At 37.8% G+C, this 19,376-nt stretch overlaps 1 protein-coding gene and 1 pseudogene across 3 annotated transcripts; one reads left to right on the top strand and one right to left on the bottom strand.

The window, feature by feature from the left end:
* Positions 1-3,827: 3,827 nt before the first annotated feature.
* On the bottom strand, positions 3,828-6,221 carry LOC148870895 (tetraspanin-8 pseudogene; annotated as a pseudogene). Its single transcript, XR_016106847.1, has one exon. The product of XR_016106847.1 is annotated as a tetraspanin-8 pseudogene (transcript).
* A 741-nt stretch (positions 6,222-6,962) lies between these two features.
* Positions 6,963-17,992, top strand: LOC148870896 (pumilio homolog 4-like). 2 transcript variants are annotated; one of them, XM_088968957.1, is made up of 12 exons: positions 6,963-7,232; positions 7,495-7,554; positions 7,699-8,401; positions 10,203-11,031; positions 11,126-11,717; positions 11,846-11,987; positions 12,076-12,183; positions 13,586-13,798; positions 13,877-13,987; positions 15,153-15,347; positions 17,188-17,362; positions 17,446-17,992. In XM_088968957.1, exons 3-12 carry the CDS (start codon positions 7,709-7,711, stop codon positions 17,481-17,483), a joined length of 3,096 nt encoding a protein of 1,031 aa, XP_088825083.1. In that variant the 5' UTR covers positions 6,963-7,232; positions 7,495-7,554; positions 7,699-7,708; the 3' UTR covers positions 17,484-17,992. The 2 variants fall into 2 exon arrangements, with proteins under 2 accessions (XP_088825083.1, XP_088825084.1); XM_088968958.1 differs by having other exon boundaries at positions 6,970-7,232; positions 7,495-7,575.
* The last annotated feature ends 1,384 nt before the right edge of the window (positions 17,993-19,376 follow it).

Below are 19,376 nucleotides of genomic sequence, written 5' to 3' on the forward strand. Positions count from 1 at the left end.
ATTTTTTTTATTTTTTTAATTTTTGTTGTCAAAGCGGGTTGTCTGTTCAAATTGGATGGTCGAATCGTCAACCCAAAAATTGATGGCCAGAACAATTCCGTTTTTGGGTCGTATGCGTCATGCACTCGAATGACATAACACGTATGATATTGCTTAATGGACCTCACACACTCAGTTTTTTCCCTATAATTTTTGTTGTTAGAATGGGTTGTCTGTTCTAACCGGACGGCCAAACCTTCAACCTAAAAACCAATGACCAGAACGGTTCTATAGTTTTTTTCTTATAGTTTTTGTTGTTAGAATGGACCATTCATTCAAACCATCGACCCAAAACCGATGGCATGTATATATAACCAGTCTCGTTTTACCCAAAACCCATAATCTGGTAAAAAATCATTGAAAAAGTCAACAAATCATTGACCCGGGCGGTTAAACTGTCGACCTGCTTAACAGTTTTTGAGTGTTTTTTTAATTTTAATTAATTTTTAATTTTGTGGTCAGAACGGGTCGTCCGTTCGAACCAAACAGTCGGACCATTGGCCCAAAAATCGGTAGCCAGAACGGTTCCATTTCTAGGTCGTTTTTTAAAATGTTGATATATATATATATATATATATATTAAAGGGCTGCCATTTGGTGAAAAGGGAGACCACCCCTATCCCTTTAATAGATATACTAGCGGAGGGTCCTTGCTTCGTAGGGGCAGGATTGGAATTTTAACATTGTTATTTGCTACATCAAAAAAGATAATGATATCTTAATAAGAAACTTGCAATTAGAAGTACTCAAGTCTTGAAACTCATATAAAGACTTAAAAGAGATTATTATGTGCTTGTTTTTTAAATATTGCTCAGCAAAGTATGTCATATAAAAGAGTGCGATCGTATAGTGATAGTTTTGAGTTCTACTTCATAGTTGTCCTTTGTTTCATATCGAGAACTCCTAGTTGACCCAGACGGTAGGACCACTCGGCCTAGGAACCATCTAGGCAGCCAGTTCCATTTTACCCCAAACTCTGTCCCTGGCCAAAAATCATTGAATCAATCAACAACCCTTTGACTCGGGGGATTGACCTGTCGACCTGTTCAACGACTTTTGGCCATTTTTTATTTTTAATTATTTTTTATTTTTATTTTTATTTTTATTGTTAGAACGAGCCATTCGTTTGAACTGGATGGTCGAACTATCGACCTAGAAACCGGTGGCCAGAACGGTTCTATTTTTGGGTCATTTTTTCTAGATGTCAATAATTAGACGAAATAACTTTGTAGTCATAGTCATGGGAAAGATGGACATTGCAAGGAATTCCAAAAGCTTGAAAGATAAATCCAAAGTGAGCTTAAACAAAGAAAAAAAATTGGCTGTAAATCCACAAAAACCAAGGAAAAAAAATCAGAAAATTGAGTCTAAAGTTTCACTTTGAGACGGAGCTAAACATACATGCAATCAAAGAAAGAGACAAAGTAGACCATGTTGTTAGAAAAAAAAAACATTGCACAAGAAAATCCAAAGAAAAAACAAAAGGGAAAAAATAAAATGGTGGTAAACCCTAGACCGTTTTGGAGGATCTTAAAGAAGAAGACCAAATGCAAAAAAAAAAATAAATAAATAACAAAAGCAAAAAATGAAAAAAAAGGAACATACCACACATGCTCTAATAAAGCCCGTAGTAGAAAACCATTGAATAGTGAAAATCCAAAAGCATCAAAAACCATGGTCCCTAGCCAAAAACTGTTGAATCGGTCAACGACCCATTAACCCGGGTGGTCGAACTGTCAAGCCGTTTGACTTGTTCAGTGGATTTTTGCCATTTTTTATTTTTAATTAGGAACATCCAGGTAGTTAGTTATGTTTTATTCCAATCCCGATCCCTGGCCAAAAACCGTTGAATTGGTCAATGACCCATTGACCCGGGTGGTCAAACCATTAACCCGTTCAATGGTTTTTGGCCATTTTTTTTTAATTTTTGTTGTCAAAACAGGTCGTCCATTCAAACTATATATTCGAACCATCGACCCGAAAAACCGGTGGCCAAAACGGTTCCATTTTCGGGTCATATGGGTTGCACGCTTGAATTACATAACACGTATGGTATTGCTTAATGAACCTCACACACTTAATTTTTTGCCTGTAATTTTTGTTGCCATAACGGGTCATCCATTCGAATTAGACGACCGAACCGCCATTTTTTTTTATTTTTAATTGGGAACAGTTTAGGCAATCGATTCCATTTTACCCCAACCCCGGCCCTTGGAAAAAAATTTGTTGAATCGGTCAATGACCCATTGACCCGAGCGGTCGAATCGTTAACCCATTGACCCGTCTAATGGTTTTGGCCATTTTTTTTATTCTTTTAATTTTTGTTGTCAAAACGGGCCGTCTGTTCGAACTAGACAGTCGAACTACTGACCCGAAAACCAATGGCCGGAACGGTTCAATTTTTGGATCGTATGAGTCACGTGCTCAAATGATATAACACGTATGATATTGCTTAATGGACCTCACACACTCAATTTTTTGCCTGTAATTTTTATTGCCAAAATGGGCCACCCATTTGAATTGGACAGTCGAACCATCGACCCGAAAAATCGGTGCCAAGAATGGTTCCATAATTTTTTGCCTGTAATTTTTGTTGTCAGAACGAGCGTCCATTCGAACGGACGATTGAACCATCGACCCAAAAAATGGCGGCAAAAAAGATATATAAAACTTCTTATGTTTGTTTCTTGTAATGTGAGAATTTTTGAAGAATCTTTAGTAATTATAATGGATTTAAATTACTACCATTATAATTGTTAATAATTTTGCCTATAATTTTTATTGTCAAAACGGGTCGTCCATTTTAACTGGATGATTGAACCGTCAACCCAAAAAACCAATGACCAGAGTGGTTCCATAATTTTTTGCTTATAATTTTTGTTATCAAAACGGGCTATTTGTTCAAAACAGACAATCGAACCATCGACCCAAAAACCAATGACAAATAAAATATATAAAATTTCTTATATTCGTTTCTTGTAATTTGAGAATTTTAAAGAATTTTTTATAATTATAATAGATTTGAATTACTGCCATTATAATGGTTAATAATTATAATAGTTAGTAATTATAATGGTTAGTAATTATAATCAATAAATTTAATTAGTAATTAAATTAATGTCATATAATCGTTAATAATTATAATGATTAATTTAATAAATAATTAAATTAATGCCATGAGGTGAAAGGGGAGACAACCCCTTTGGTATTAATATATAATATATATATATATATATATATATATATATATATATATATATATATATATATATATATATATTTGTATTGATTAATCCAAACGACCAAAACATTCAGAGAGAGTTTGAATCTAGTCCCAGAGTCCCAAAAACTGATCCCAACATCCATTCCGTCCCTGCATTAGAAACATTTTATGGCGAAATATTATTGGTGTACAACTAGACCTGTTTACAGGTCGGGCCCGGCTGGGCTTTTATCAATAGAAAATGTCTAGGCCCGAGTCCGACCTTCGGGCCTAAATCTTGAGCCCAAGCCCGGTCCGAAACCTGATCTCTACATAAAATGTCCTATTTTTTTTTGTACAAATTAATAAATTAATATTATATTAATTTAATAATTAATTAATTAAAAAATCCACGTCAATTTTTATGAATTCTCTTAAACTCATCATAACTTTTTAAAACATCCAAAACTAATCATGTAATTGAGATTTTATTTTCTAAAACTCACCATGTTGGAACATTGTTTAAATTCATTGACCCAAATTATCCACGTCAACCTAAATGCAAGTTTCATGACAAAATTGTCCCTGAATGTTGAACTTTAGACCTTTTGAATAGTTATGGTGAGTTTTGCAATCAATCGAACAACCCTTATGAAATTACAAAAATAGAGACGAGGAAAGAACATAAGAGAGACGAGGAAAGAATTGCAGAGAAGCTACAGCTGGGTTTTATACATCTCTCGTGACCCTACTCTCTCTCTCTCTCTCTCTTAGGACGATGTCGAAGTAATGAAAAGTGGGTTTGGTTTTTCTAAACCGCTAATGGGGTTCTCCAGTTTATTACTTTCTTGTTACTGGTTTTCTTTCTTCTTGGAAAACCAGATCTTGCAACGGAACGACGGGACTAAATCAGTGATACAAGGGTATCCCTTCCATCTGGGGTAAGCATTGTCCTCTCCATTGTTCCTGAAAGCAATAGCCAACAGAGTAGACAATAATGAGGAAGATAATGTTCACGACAGCCACCTTCTTCCAGTCCTTCTTGAGGTTGTCAAGTACTCCAGCCTTGCAAGAATCGCAGTTGAAACAGAGCGAGCCTGTGGGATTGTCCCAGTTATTGCAATCAGAAAGCTCGCTGGTTGTATTGGTTTTCGTCCAGACTGTTGGGCTCACGTATAGGAAATTACATGCTGTTGGAGGCTTACAGAAGCATGACCGAATTGAAGACAAATGCCGGGCGTAAAATTCTTCCACCGATTCGGCAGCAAAGTCATTGAGACTCTTGCAGAGATGGCTATCCATCAAGCAACTCTTGATCTTCCTCCAGTTGTTGTCTTCTGCAACCAGTTGGAATAATCCCCCAACTTATAATCCTTATACCCTTTACCTGACAACACCTCTCCAGCTCCCTTGTTAGTCACTACGAAAGCAAAGATCGTGAAGCAGAAGAGAAGAACTATGAGGAGGAACATCACAAGAAGCTAAAGCCAGAGAAGCCATGAAACTCTGCAGCATGCACCGGTAAGTCCGGCGAGAGAGACCACCATGAGAAATACTCCAAGAGCGATAACGGGCTTTTAGAGGAACTTCTCGTAGTCGCTGCTGGTTTGCCAGCCATATTCCTGCTCCCAAGATCGGAATCGAGAGCAGGAACGTCACAAAGTTTAGAATGCCTATTAGGTTGTTGCTCACTCGAACCATCTTCCTCTCGCTACAAGAAGATCAACCAAAATCGATAACACTGAACCATCTTCCTCCAGTTGGCTGTCGGTGGAAGGTCGCTCTTGTGGAACACGACCGAACAAAGTCCTTGTCGGTGGCAAGGCATTACTTACGAGAACAACCGAGTCATCGTCTTGCATCTTCCTGGCAATGGACTCATCGGCCACATCCCCGTAGGAATCTTCGGAAATCTGGTGCAGCTCCACACGCTTATCCTCCGGCTTAATGCTCTCACCGGTCCATTGCCGTCCGGTCTAGCTGCATGTACGGACCTCCACAATTTATATTTGCAGGGGAACTTTTTCTCCGGCGAGATTCCGTCGTCCTTGTTCGGACTCAAGAAACTTGTCCACGTGAACCTTGCTTTGAATAACTTCTCTGGTGGGATCTCTCCGTCCTTCAATAATCTCACCGGCGACTCTGTATCTGCAGAACAATAAGTTAACTGGTCTGATACCGGAGCTGAGCCTAACGAATCTTGATCAGTTCAACGTCTCGTTCAATCAATTGAATGGCTCGATTCCAACGACTATGCGGAAGTTTAAGGCCGATTCATTCCTTAGCACTTCGCTCTGGGGCTCGCCGCTTTCTCCGTCCTAACAAAGCGGTGCCGCCGACAAGCGGAGGTAGCAGCTCCAACAACAGTAACAGTGGTGGAAAGAAGTTGTCTGGAGGAGCTATTGGAATCGCAATCGGGTCGGTGGTGGCTTTCCTCTTGATTCTTCTGATTTTGTTCCTTCTCTACGGAATATCAAATCTTCACATTCTCAGACGATGGGAGAAGCAACGCGGCCAATAGTGGATGCAGCCAAATACTTTCTGACTGTTAAAGGTTTTGGGTTGAAGAATGATGGAGTAATTTTGGGATATGGTAAAATGGGTCAACATAATTAAGGGTAAAATAGTAAATTAGCGATTTGAAAAGTTACGGCGAGTTTAAGAGAATTGATAAAAAAGTGAGGGTGGGTTTTGAACAATTTCCCTATTATATATTTATTATATATAAATAATGTATATCTCGGACCTGGCTGGTCTTAGTTGAAAAAGCCCAAGCCCAATATGAAAAATAGTCAAGTCTAGCTTGAGTCCGTAGGCTTAAAATTTTATCCAAACCCAAAAAATATCAGGCCGGCCCAAGCTTCCCCGTCGGATTATCCACCCATGAACAAATCTATGTATAATTGTAATAGTTGTGTAAATCAGTAAAAATGTAATGGCTGTTGGCCCTGTATTGGGAACTAGATCCGAACTCGAGCAGAGCATATATGTAGATGTATGTCATTTATACGCTATGGTTGTATCGACACTGTTTTCAAAACCAAATCAGGTTGGACGGTCAAGCCAGACAAATTGGGTTTCATTTTACCCAAAAACTGTTTTTGGCAAAAAACCATTGATTTAATTATAAACCGTTGATTCAAACCATCAACTGTCAAATTAGATAATGGTTTTTTGTTTTTCGTTTTTTTTAATTTTATTGTCAGAACAAGCCATCCATTCAAACCAGACAATCTGACCGTTCAACCGAGGAACTGATTCCCATAACGGTTCCCTATTCGATTCGGTTTTTAAAACCTTGTGTATTGATGTTATACGCCTAGGCTGAGATCATATTGGCGCCTCACATGCAAATCTCAATTGGAAATATCTCGTGCGGCGCACCAATCTGATCTCGTCTGGGCTACCTACTTTCTATTATAAATTCATGAAAAATATCTTGAAAAATAACGTTTTGCCACGTGAAAGAAGATTTTATATCTCACCGTGAAACTGAGACCCTCTATGTGTGAAATGTGTGGATGTGTGGTGTGAGATATGTTAGTAGAAGGATGAACGTGTCTTATTGGCAGGTGATCCGGACTCGGACTCATTACACTCATAGATGGAAGTTGGGGGCCACTTGGGTTGCCACGTGTCCTTCTTCGTTTCCGATTTCCGAAAGCAAGCTTACCTCTTTCCAATACGAGTATAAAATGCAAGTATAAAGGGATGCTAATATAGAATTTCACCACATTTTCCATGTGCTTAACGCCTTCAAGGAATTTGAGCCGTCCATCCACGATTGGACGTCTCAGGATGCATTTCTTCGTGCTTATCGTCGACGCGTCGCAGTAGTGGTTGGTTCCCTCTAACGCCACCGTTTCAGAAAAATCTCGCGTATTCGTTGCCATCTCTTCCTCCTTGTTCGCTCTCTGTTTTAATTCCAGTGAAATCTCGACCTAACTGTTCCGAATCACCACTTGGTTTCTCGATTGAGCTGCTCTGTTCGGTAATTCACAGGCGTTTAGTGTCTTCGGCGTTCAATTTTCTTTTCTATTTTTCATCGTAGTGAAGCATAAGTTATGATTTTCGCATTTAAATGGCAATCGTGAATCGACTGTCGCAGTAACTGTTTAATTGCTGTTATAAAGTCGATAATTTCCCGCCATTTATGCCATTTTTATCTGAAATCGAAGAACTAAGGGGATTTCGAATCAGTTTCGCGTTGGATTCTTCTGTTGTACTGATTTCTTGTTTGTTCTTGGTTTTAGAAGGATTTTCCAAGTAATTCGGATGTTGCGGTTTGAAGTGATGCGGAAATTAGTTTAAAGGTGTGGAATTTAGCCCGTTAGGTTGGATTTCGTGTCTGATATTAGGGTTTTTTCTTTTTCTCCTTTTCTCCTGCTTAACTTTTACATTTTTACGTCATGCTAATTTGTTGTTCTGCACATGTTCACTCGTATTTGGTGGATAAGGGCTTTGGAGATGGTTACTGAGAGTCCATTAAAGATGTTCTCGAATCTAGACGGGATGCCAACGTTAGGAGAAGATCTTAGAGGATCCAGTGTTAATCTAGAAGATACTTTCGGGAAGGAGCTCGAGTTCCTGCTGCGAGAGCAGCGCAATAGAGATGTTATTGATCGGGAGAGGGACCTAAATATATACAGGAGCGGTAGCGCACCTCCGACGGTTGAGGGATCCCTTACTGCTATCGGCGGTCTTTTTAGGGATCCTGGTGCTGACTTTTCGGGGATTAATAGGAACTCCAATACCAACGGAATTCTGTCAGATGAAGAGCTTCGCTCACATCCCGCGTATCTGTCTTACTACTATTCCCATGATAATATCAATCCTAGACTTCCTCCTCCTCTGTTGTCGAAGGAGGATTGGCGTGTCGCGCAGAAGTTTCAGACTGGTACGTCGCCGTTTGGAGGAATTGGGGATCGGAGGAAGAAGGATATAATTGATGAAGGAGAAAGAAAATCATTGTTCTCTTTGCAGCCTGGTCTTCCAGCACAGAAGGGTGAAGGCGATTTCGTTGAGCCAAAGAAAGTCACACCAAGGAACCTCACTAGACAACCTTCTGCAGAATGGCTTGAGAGAAACAATGATGGCCTCATTGGATTGGCAGGCGTGGGGTTGAGCGCGAGGAGGAAGATTATTGCTGACTTCCTGCAGGTGCTTGGTTTATCCTGTAATAAATTTTTGTTGCTTTCATTATACTTGTGTCTCTGCATTCCGTGTGCTGGGGAATTGTCCTTTTATACTTTACGAAGATTTTTTCTGTCACCCTTTATATCATGAAATTTTTGAATTTTTTTTTTTTTTTGCATCTGCTGCTTTTTCCCTTGTAACAAGAAATTAACTGTCGTCATATCCTGAGTGCATGAAGGGCTGATAATCAGTTTCTTAATGTACTTTTCTAATACCTGATGGAGTTGCTGGCAGTTCATTTTTAACATCACTCACTATTAGTGATGTCATGTACAGAAATGTCATGGGCACTGCACAGTACCTTGTTGTGCAGATTGTGGTATTTTTTTTAGTTATTAATAATGCAATACTTTACCTTTCTCTCTCTCAAAGCAAAATAAAAACTATTAGTGATATGAAGTGTAATATATATATATATATATATATATAGTACAGCTTTGATTATGAAATGTTGTGTACTTTTTATGCTTTTGAGTTATGCTTTCTACTTATTGCTTAAGATATTTTTGTTTAGGCCATATATTGTATTATTTTGTCAGTCATGTTACCCCTTTTTGTGCTTTAGCCTGATACATGAAAGCAAATGGTTAGAAAAACTCAACTTATCATAATAATTTTAATAGAGATTAGTGGCTTTTCAAACCACTATATTATCTTTCATCTTATTTTGTAGTTTTATGTCATACTATTTCCTTAATTTATGAACAAACCAGGAAGCAGTTGCAACGTATAATAGGATGGGACTCAACATATAGGAGAGCAGAACTGGCATGCAACTCAATAAAAGATTTCATTTGTAATAAACATCTTCAATCTTCATACCAACATGGTCAAGAAAAAATTGGGGTTGTTTGTGTTGCCTCTCTGTTTTGGAGGGTTTGGGGATTGTACTTTCTTTTCTCTCTTCATTTTATTAATAATTCTTTTATGCAAATTAAAGTACACTGATGTTCAAAGTTCCAAAATTTTTGGTTTTTGCTTGCAGTCGGTTCCATTTTTTATGTGCATTCCTTTTTTCTGGCAGTGGTATGCATGAGGCAGGTAGTTTTTTTACCAGTTTCTGGAATACCCCGTAGAAAACTTTCTGCACTATTTGTGATTCATTTTCTAGTTAAATGTTTAATGCCTTTAAATAGACAGATATCTCCCTTCCTATGGTTATGTATGCTTTTACTCTGCTGAGAAATTATTGCTTGTGCCAGAGGCACACTGAATGCTATTTTCCAAAGTAACTCTACCAGCAACTTTGCAATGTCCGGTATTCCTGAAGCACAGGCATCCTGGAAACTCTATTTGCTGCTGAGATGTATGGCAGTTTTAAATCTTTATTAACTATACATTTTGCTAATGAAATGGTTGGACCACTTACTTTTACTCCATACATCCCTTTCACTTGGTGACTTGGTGTCGCTGGTATTGGTTTTGTCACTTTATGCATTTAGTAACTAGCCTTTTTTTTTCTAGCTTTTGTCATCCACTAGCTGAGATGGATCTCTTTTTGCTAGCATGTTTATACACTGAACGCATTGTTCGAATGACTGTGCAAGCCATTTGATTAAATTGTCATTGCCAAGTGCCAAGTTCCAAGCTCTGACAGCAGTTCATGTAATGCACATTGAATGTGGTCATGCAAAATACTTGGTTTTCTAAGTCAGTTCAGTTCAAACAGTATGATGTGTGGGATCTGCAATGCTTCCCAAAATTAACTTTTGCTTATGTATTTTATGGCTTTGTTTGTACTGATGTTAAGTCAATTTCATTACAGGAAGGACTAGGGAAACCTACCTCTGTATCTGGTAATATTTCTCGACCAGTTAGCTGTAATGCTATTGATGATGCTGTGGAACCGAGGGGAATTTCTGATCCCCAACTGGCACAGCTATGTAATGGAGTGGATTCTGTAGATAGCTTACATTCTGGAGCAACTTCCCCTGGCCTGGCTAGAGTTCAAAGTTTTGGTTCATCTCTTTCTCAATCTTTTGCTTCAGCTCTGGGTTCTTCTCTGCCCAGGAGTACAACCCCTGAATCTAATTCGGTGAGGTCACCTGGCCCTCGTCTTCCCCCTGTGGGTGGTAAGAAAAATGCTGTTAGTTCAAATCCCTCCAATAGCCTTTCTTCTGGAACAGGTGATCACACTGATATTGCAGCTACTTTTTCTGGCTTAAGCCTATCAAAAAGTAGACTTCCAGATGAAGATAGTAATGTACAGTCACAGCTCCAACAAGAATTTGATAATAAGACTAGCTTCCAGTATGATATGCCAAATGGTCATAAACAAAGCCTGCAGCAACAGCTCATTGACAAATCTGAGACTGAAATACTAACCCTACCTAACATGTACAAAGATCTAGCAAAAACCGACCATAATATTTCCAAGGTAAGTTTTGATGGGCATGCAAACTTGCCAAAAAGAACATCCTCTTCTGCCAATCTCTACACAAAAGTGCCTTCTTCAGCATCTGCAAGCCTAGAGGGATCTAGTTTTCATTATCAGAATAAGGATTTACCAAATGTCGATTTTGGCGGGTATATCCAACGTGGCTATTCCGTCAATCAGAGGTTGAATTTAGTAATGAACAATCACCTTGATACAGGTAATTTGCTTCTTTCTTGCTAAGATTTCTATAGTTTACTTGTATCAGAAAACGTCAATTGGACAAATTTTTTTGACATGTCTTTTGCCTCTAGGTATACCATTAGCAGGCAATATAGAGGGACCAAGTCTAAGTAGAAGAGGAAATCAACTAGGGTCTGGCATTCAGTTACCAGTCATGGACCCTCTCTACTTGCAGTACTTGCAAAGAACTTCTGATTATGCAGAACAGGGTGCAAGTGGCTTGACTGATGCTTCTTTAGGAAGGAATTACCTAGGTACTTCAGAGGCAGACTTACTTGGGTTTCAGAAAGCGTACCTTGAGGTATTGCTTGCTCAACAGAAACAACAGTATGGGCTGGCATTTTTAGGTAAACCCAGTGGTCTAAATCATGGATACTATGGGAATCCTGCATTTGGCCTTGGCTTGCCATATCCTGGAAACCCCCTGGCAAATCTTGGACTTCCTTCTATTGGGCCTGGAAGTCCTATCCGACAGAGTGAGCGACTCTCACGTTTCCCTTCCATGATAAGAAGTTCAGCAGGAGGATCTGCAGGATCTTGGCACTCAGATAATAGTGGAAACATGGATGAAAGTTTTGCATCATCACTACTGGAAGAGTTTAAGAACAACAAGACCAGGTCTTTTGAACTTTCAGAAATTGTTGGTCATGTTGTCAAATTCAGGTATAATCATATGCCTTTGGTTGGTATCTTATTTTTCTCCTGCAGCTGCAGGCATAACACTGAGTCTCTCCTCTCTCTCTCTCTCTCTCTCTCTCTCTCTCTCTCTCTCTCTCTCTCTCTCAATGCAGTGCTGATCAGTATGGTAGTCGCTTTATTCAACAGAAATTAGAAACTGCTTCAGTGGAAGAAAAGAACAAGATATTTCCAGAGATCATTCCCCAAGCTCATACCTTGATGACAGATGTCTTTGGAAACTATGTCATACAGAAAGTATGCACTTCACCATCTATGAAACTATGTATATTTGCGTCAAAGTATTCCAGACCTGTCTCTTACATTGTTTTGCTTGAAATGGCAGTTTTTTGAACATGGTACAGAGAGTCAAAGAAAAGAGTTAGCTAGCCAGCTTACTGGTCATGTTTTGCCTCTTAGTCTCCAAATGTATGGCTGCAGAGTGATTCAGAAGGTGCCTCTTTAAGCTTTGGTTGTTTATATGCTTTTACATCTCACCTAAAGTTTCTGCCTTGCTGCATCTGCTTCACATCTGTGGTTTTCATTATCTTCATATTAAATCATTATCTTGCAGTTAGGAAACTCTATGCTACAGTTTCTATATGGAGTTACATATATTGCCATTTTTTTCATCGGAATGCTTCCTTACAGGTAATTGTCTACGAATTTGAAAATTGGTTTTGACCACCAAAATCAAACTTTTGCTTCTCATGATAGAGAACTAACGCATACCATCTATGCGTCAATGGGTAGAATGAAGTTGTAGACCACGAATGTCTTTGTCTAACAAAATTTTGAACAGTGAATGGTTCACTGTGGGGTGTGGAGACTTCAAATGCTGTGTCTGCTATCTAAGTGACTAGGAGGAGTGAACTATATAATATGGATTAGGTAAACAAAAAGGATGTTTCCATTATTGGTTTAACATCTCAAACTGCAATTTCTGAGAATGATGGAAAAATGAATTAGAATAGATAATGGTAGAGTCCCTTTCACTTATAAGGTGTGGAGCTACTTGTAACTTATTTGGTGTTGCTTGGTTCACCACTTCTGAAGTGGTACAGTTGTTCACCTTCCAACTCACTAAGCACACAAAAAGAGGGAATATTCTTTGGTACTGCATAAGTGCTGCAATTCTGTCCAAGTACAATTGGACAATGGTCTGAAATGCAGATGATGCACCTGGGCTTTGTTTAGTCACTTCATAAGTATGGGCCAGCCAGGAGTACACACATTATGTAATATAAATAGAAGTCTAAGGGAGCAGCATCATACTTTTGTTCCCCTTTCTTTTTTTGTCGTTCTTCAATTCTCTCTTCTCTCTTCTTTTCTTCCCTTCTCCAGACATCCTTCAAATCTGTTTTTGGGTTACACTTTTTTCCCATAGTGTAACGGGCCTATTGGTTTATGTCTTTATTTGTTTAGTTCACTTCATAAGTATGGGCCAGCCAGGAGTATGATGGTCATTGTACACACTTATTATGTTGACATAAATAGAAGTCTAAGGGAGTGGCAGCATGGTTTTGTTCCCCTTTCTTTTTATCATTCTTCCATTCTCTCTTCTCTCTTCTGTTTTTTTCCCTCCTCCAGACATCCTTCAAATCTGTTTTGAGTTGCACTTTTTCCCCTATTTGGCTGACTATCTGTCATGCCATTACAATTATTAGACACATACCTCTTTTCTATGATTTAAAGTATTATCGTGGAATTGACTTTGATATATATACCTTATGCAAGTTCTATATTGCTTTTGTCTTTTCAGTTTGCATAGATGTACTTGTCATGTGCAGGTTTTATTTCTCTTTTTGGTATCGATACCCCATGGTTGAAACTTCTGCTTTTAATTTTTTATACAGGCTCTAGAGGTGGTTGATGTGGATCAGCAGACTCAAATGGTGCAAGAGCTTGATGGTTCAGTGATGAAATGTGTTCGTGATCAGAATGGTAATCATGTTATCCAGAAGTGTATTGAGTGTGTTCCTCAAGATCGGATTCAGTTTATTATCTCTGCCTTCTATGGGCAAGTTGTTGCACTTTCCACCCACCCATATGGTTGTCGTGTCATTCAGGTATTATGTCTACTTCATTTCCCATTCTTTCATATTCCTTTATGCTATCCTCTGAAGAAGTTCCTTTTCTTCTAACAGAGGGTCCTTGAGCATTGCGATGATGCCAATACCCAACAGATCATCATGGAAGAAATCTTGCAATCTGTTTCTACTTTGGCGCAAGATCAATATGGGAATTATGTTGTTCAGGTTGGTAGTTTCCCTTGTGATATTTCTTAGAAACCTGTTAGAAAGAGGTGAAAAGTAGAGAAAGTGATAGAAAACTCTGTTCAGTCAGAAAAGAAAGTAACCAGATTAGAAGGAAGAAGAAGAAAAGGTAAAGAAGGGTTTTCAGTAGGGAGGAATTGAATCTCCCTCCCTGACTATCAACCCATGTTTTATTTAGCATCTAATATATAACAAATTTACAAGTATACCCCTGAAAAGTAATTCATAATAGAGAGACTAAAACATGAATGTAAAAGACAATATTGCCCCTGCTAATTAGACTTTGACATCTCTTAAAAAACCTTTTTTTAATGGTTTTAACTTTTAATGTCAGTTGATGAAACTATCAATCAAATGGCATTTCTTTTCGAGTTATGATAAGGTCTGGTTGCCTGGTTTTTTTCTTTTTTTTTTTGTGCGTTTATGGAGTATCTATTATTTTTCTATGTTAATTAGTGATGGAGGCTTTTTTGGTTTCATTTGATGCTGTTGTTACATGTTTCCAGATTGTACATCTCTTCATTGTTGGCATGTCTGCTTATTTTCTTTTTTTTTTTTTTTTTTGAAATTATCTATCAGAAAGTGGGTTGGGTTTGGGGGATGGAATATATTTTGGGCTAGAAAATGTTGTTACAAAGGGTTTTTTTATCTGTTAATGTACTCTTAATATGCTAGGAAGATGATGTATTAGTAAAGTAAAAAGGCCTATATACCTAGTTAAAGATGTATTGGCAGAAGAGTTTATGTTCCCTGCACTAAAGTGGATGTTGCTCCATATTGTTTCTTCTGACCTTCTATAATATAAGTAGCTGAGGCATTCTTCACATTCTGCTCCGTTATACTGTTGTTCGTTTATTATATCCTTCTATGAAATATGCTGCTTTGTTTTTCTTTGGTGCATATAAAATGTTATCCGTTCTACTTTGAGATATTTATAATCTTATTGTCTTGTTTACTTTTAATTTAAGATCTTATTCTAGAGCTTCCTTATTGATTCTAAAACTGGTATCCTTTTCTTTCTGAGGATTCTCCCCACCACTTATTTTTGTTCTCTTGATGTGGTATGTCTTTTTTTCTTTGTTTTTTCTTTACTATTATGTTTATTTTTCTCTATTTTCCCTGAAGTTGCTATTTTCGCTTTTCTCAGCATGTGCTGCAACATGGGAAACCACATGAACGATCTGCTATAATTAGCAAGCTTGCTGGACAGATAGTAAAGATGAGTCAACAGAAGTTTGCTTCCAATGTTGTTGAAAAGTGTTTAACCTTTGGTGGTCCTGAAGAACGTCAGCTTCTCGTAAATGAGATGCTTGGTTCCACAGATGAGAATGAACCTTTGCAGGTTTGTGTGACAAATTTCCCTTTTAAATTCCAAAATGATTTTCCTCTTTTAACTTGGTTGAAGTTCAATTGTCTCAATAGTTGCTACCCTTTATAGGTCATTACTAAAAGTTGGTCCTGGGCTATCTGGGGATCCAACTTTCGTCTTTATTTACACCAAGTCTCCATTCTCAGACATGAACCCACATTCTTATGCTTGTCAGTCCTAGATTTTATTATTGCACCAAGCAATGGCCCCTTATTGGTAACACGTTTGAGAATAAAGTACTAAACTTTTGAGGATCAAGTAGTTTATGCTTTTTTAATTTTTGTGAAGCACTGTTGATTCTTCCTTGGTTTTGTTGCATGCATAAATACATACTTATATACATATAAATATTACAGTTATATGATACAATGCTCTGATTTAACTTTTATGTCCAGCACTAAAACCAAGGCAAATATTGGCATTATATAAAACATGCTGCCACTGTATTCATTGTATATATTCTTTTCTGGGTTTTCTTAATTTTGGGGAGTATACTTTCTTACTCAAGTCTCGGCTCAAAATCTTCTGGGGCTTGATTTATTATTGTTGCTTACCATTCTTTTCATGGTATACGAGATCCAATCACTAAAACTTGTGCTTCATTTTGTTTTTTGTACCTTTGATCCTCTTCATCACAATTTTTAGATTGGTAACTGTCCACTTTGCGAGACCTCACAAGCATGACATCATGATCCACTTGTAGTCTGCTAATTGCTTTCAATCAGATAGCGGTTGATCTGGAATTTATCCACTTTTTTTTGGGGGTGGGGGTGGGGAGAAGGTAAAGTATTTTATTATAAGAAAAAGAAACTAAGCTGATTACATGTTAGGTCAGATATGAATTCCTATATCTCCTGCCTTCTCTCATCTCATATATGTAGAAAACAGTTTTACCTGTCTTGTTGTGCATTTGTTTGTCACAATTTTTTTTTGAAAAGGCAGAATTATGAGGGTAAGGTGCTAGGATCTTTTGAATTGTGATGTGTAAACCTCATGAGATCTCATTCTTTTAAGAGAAAAATATTAACTAAAATGAAAAAAAAAATGTGGAACAATGCATAAAAAATCACATTTTTAAATATGAATGGTATATAAATGGATTAATCATCATATAAACAAGGAGATACACTAATAAAAATCCCTCTACACTGTATGCTAATAATGCAAACATGACCAAGAAAACTGAAAAGTGGTCTTTAACTTTGTTTTCGATGGGAATTTTATTGCAATTAATGTATGGATCATGTGTTCTGGACACACTATATCTGAAGATGTGAGGCATATACCATGTACTTTTGGACATGAGCCTCAAGGTTGAGCCTTAACCCTTAGGGTGGACAAGTTTCCCATCTGATGCACCAACTTCTGCCTCCTCTCATCTCATATAATATACAAGTCTGATACCTTTTTCTATTACGTGCAATGCTCAGATTCATGCATCCTCGTCTCATGCAATGAGCGATGTCTGCTATCTGCATGTCTGTTGAAAAGAGCAGGATTGTTTCCGTTTTCTTTTTAAAGGACAAAAAAGGCCGGATTACATTTTATGTGCCAGTACTTGTCCCATCGGACTTTTCAGTTGATGATAGGAAAATGGGTTTGAATATGATGTGGGAAAGACCTGATACTGGAAAAAACTTGTAACCAATCAACCGGCATCGTAAAGGTGGTAACCAATCAGGTGGTTTTTCATCAAAATTCATAGGGGTTTTGATTGGTCAAAGTCTTTCCAGTATATAGATTTTTCCTAGCAAAATATATGCATTTGTCTGTTAGTTCTGGGTAATGGAGAATTGATAAGGCAATTTGGCAGGCCATGATGAAAGATCCATTTGCAAACTACGTTGTGCAGAAGGTCCTTGAGACCTGTGATGATCAAAGCCGTGAGTTGATTCTCTCGCGCATTAAGGTCCATTTGAATGCCCTAAAGCGATACACATATGGTAAACATATTGTTGCCCGTGTTGAGAAGCTCATTACAGCAGGAGGTAAGAACTGATTCGTAGCACCATCTATAAATTGTTACAAATTGCTGAGATTGATTCAATGTGTCACTATATCATGTTTGCAGAAAGACGCATGGGAATCTCAACCTCGTATTCTTCTTGATTCCCAAGTGGGGAATGGTGAGAGAACACCTTTACCTTTCTTTGTACAGCTAACAAGGCTGATGATCACAGCGGGGTTCATCAGCCAGAGGATTTATCTTCTTCGGAGAATAGAGAAGTAGCCACATTTAAATCGCTAGACTACAAATGAGTTAATAATAGTTGTAAATAAAAAAACTAGGGCTGCTGAAATAAGATGTTTTGCTTCTTGTCCCCCTTTTCTTCCCTTGCATGTATATCCGGCAGTGTATTTGACAGTTGACGAAGAAAGGGTGTTTAGGTATTTTTTAGGAAATGCAGGTGGTACATAAGGGCGACAATGCTCTGCCTTCTGAAGAAACGAGTGTACAAGGTTCATTCTGTAAAGACACAGTGTAATGGTGAATCGAACTGTAAAGAAGGGGAACAGAGTGGATGCAGTCGGTTATAAGGTTGTTTGAGACTGCGACTCTGAAGTTTTTCTTTTATAAATATAAATAAATGTCTTAAATGTTTCCTTATTAAGCATTATTATTTGGGGTTGATGCTGTTGACATAATGCTATATACGTCTTTAAGATTACTTTATTTATGCTGCATAATGGTTTAAGTGGGTCTCGGTTCACGTGGGACCCTAAACAAAGAATATGTCGAGATCACTAACAATCTCCTATTACCTATGGCTTATATAAAAGGAGAGTATTTCGTCGTTTAACTCAAACCTTTCCCCTCCACCTACGGCGTTGGAAAATCAACCTGGGAAGAGGTGAACTTATGCAAAGTTTCTATTGGAACAAGGGCAAATGTCCCATAGATGGAGCGGACTCTGAATATCTCATGTGATGTCCTTTGTGAATTTAATTCTCTCCAAAAAATTAGATAAGACTCATAAGAGCAAGGGTAAAATGAACAAGGCGAAATATGGTGCATAGCTTTATCGTATGGTCCTAGAAGTTAAACGGATAATTCAATTTACTAAAATGAGTTGGTCGAACTTATCGTTGCACCATCTGAATACCGAACATAAATTACAGTTGACTTGGTGACAGTCAACAGATTACATGTTTTAAGAGTTATTAGGAAGGCCTGTAACAAGGCTGCAACTTGAGTCGGGTTAGCCTGAACCTAATCTGAAAAAGTCAGATTGGGTTGAAGCTCAAGTTAGGGTTAGAGTTGAACTTTATGAATCCGGTTGACCCTCTGGACTACTCGACCCAATCCAAATCTGACTCTATAATATATATCATATATAAAAATATACTATATATATGATCATACATTGATTTGTTTAGATGCATGATAATTGTATAGCCACCAGCACATACTATCATTTATTTCATTTAAGATAATCACTTTAACTTATCCTAATTGGAAATACTAAAACCTTGATAACATATTTTATGTTTTCTGAATATTTTATTCTTTATCTCCTTTTACTGTTTGCCACCCATAAAAGATCTATTATAAGTTATCATAATTAACTATAGTCATTTCAAATACTTTTTTCTGAATTTTGTACTTAAAAACCAATAAAAACATTAACAAACAAATACTAATAAAGCATAGGATTAATATATGTAATGAAAGTTGAGTTGAGATCTAAGATTAAGAAATTCTACAAGATTTTAAGGGATGGGAGAAGGTTAGGTTGGACCCAACCCGAAATTGACTTTGGATTGGATTGGGTTGAAAGGAATTTAGTTAGGGTTGCCCAAGCCCAACCCAAAAAAGGATCAAGCCTGGTTTTTGGTCTAAACCTGACAAAAAACAGGCTGGGCCAGGCCAGCCCATCGTGTTACCTGACCCCGGTCCATGAACAAGTCTATGCTTAAGGTAGAGGAGCGTCCTCTCAAGTCTCAACTCTTAAGACTCAAACGTTCTTTATAATACCACCGCAGGAGCAAAGCAAACTCTAA

The sequence above is a fragment of the Nelumbo lutea genome, chromosome 2, assembly GCF_056320005.1.
Source record: "Nelumbo lutea isolate HS-2025 chromosome 2, American lotus-T2T, whole genome shotgun sequence".
NCBI classification, from domain to species: domain Eukaryota; kingdom Viridiplantae; phylum Streptophyta; class Magnoliopsida; order Proteales; family Nelumbonaceae; genus Nelumbo; species Nelumbo lutea.

What these genes read in the sequence shown, in the direction of transcription:
- LOC148870896 (XM_088968957.1), top strand. Translation starts at nt 7,709, where the DNA reads ATGGTTACTGAGAGTCCATTAAAGATGTTCTCGAATCTAGACGGGATG. An exon ending in GAAACTATGTCATACAGAAA is followed by an intron (nt 11,988 to 12,075) that starts GTATGCACTTCA and finishes TTGAAATGGCAG; the next exon opens with TTTTTTGAACATGGTACAGA. An exon ending in GCTGCAGAGTGATTCAGAAG is followed by an intron (nt 12,184 to 13,585) that starts GTGCCTCTTTAA and finishes TTTTTTATACAG; the next exon opens with GCTCTAGAGGTGGTTGATGT.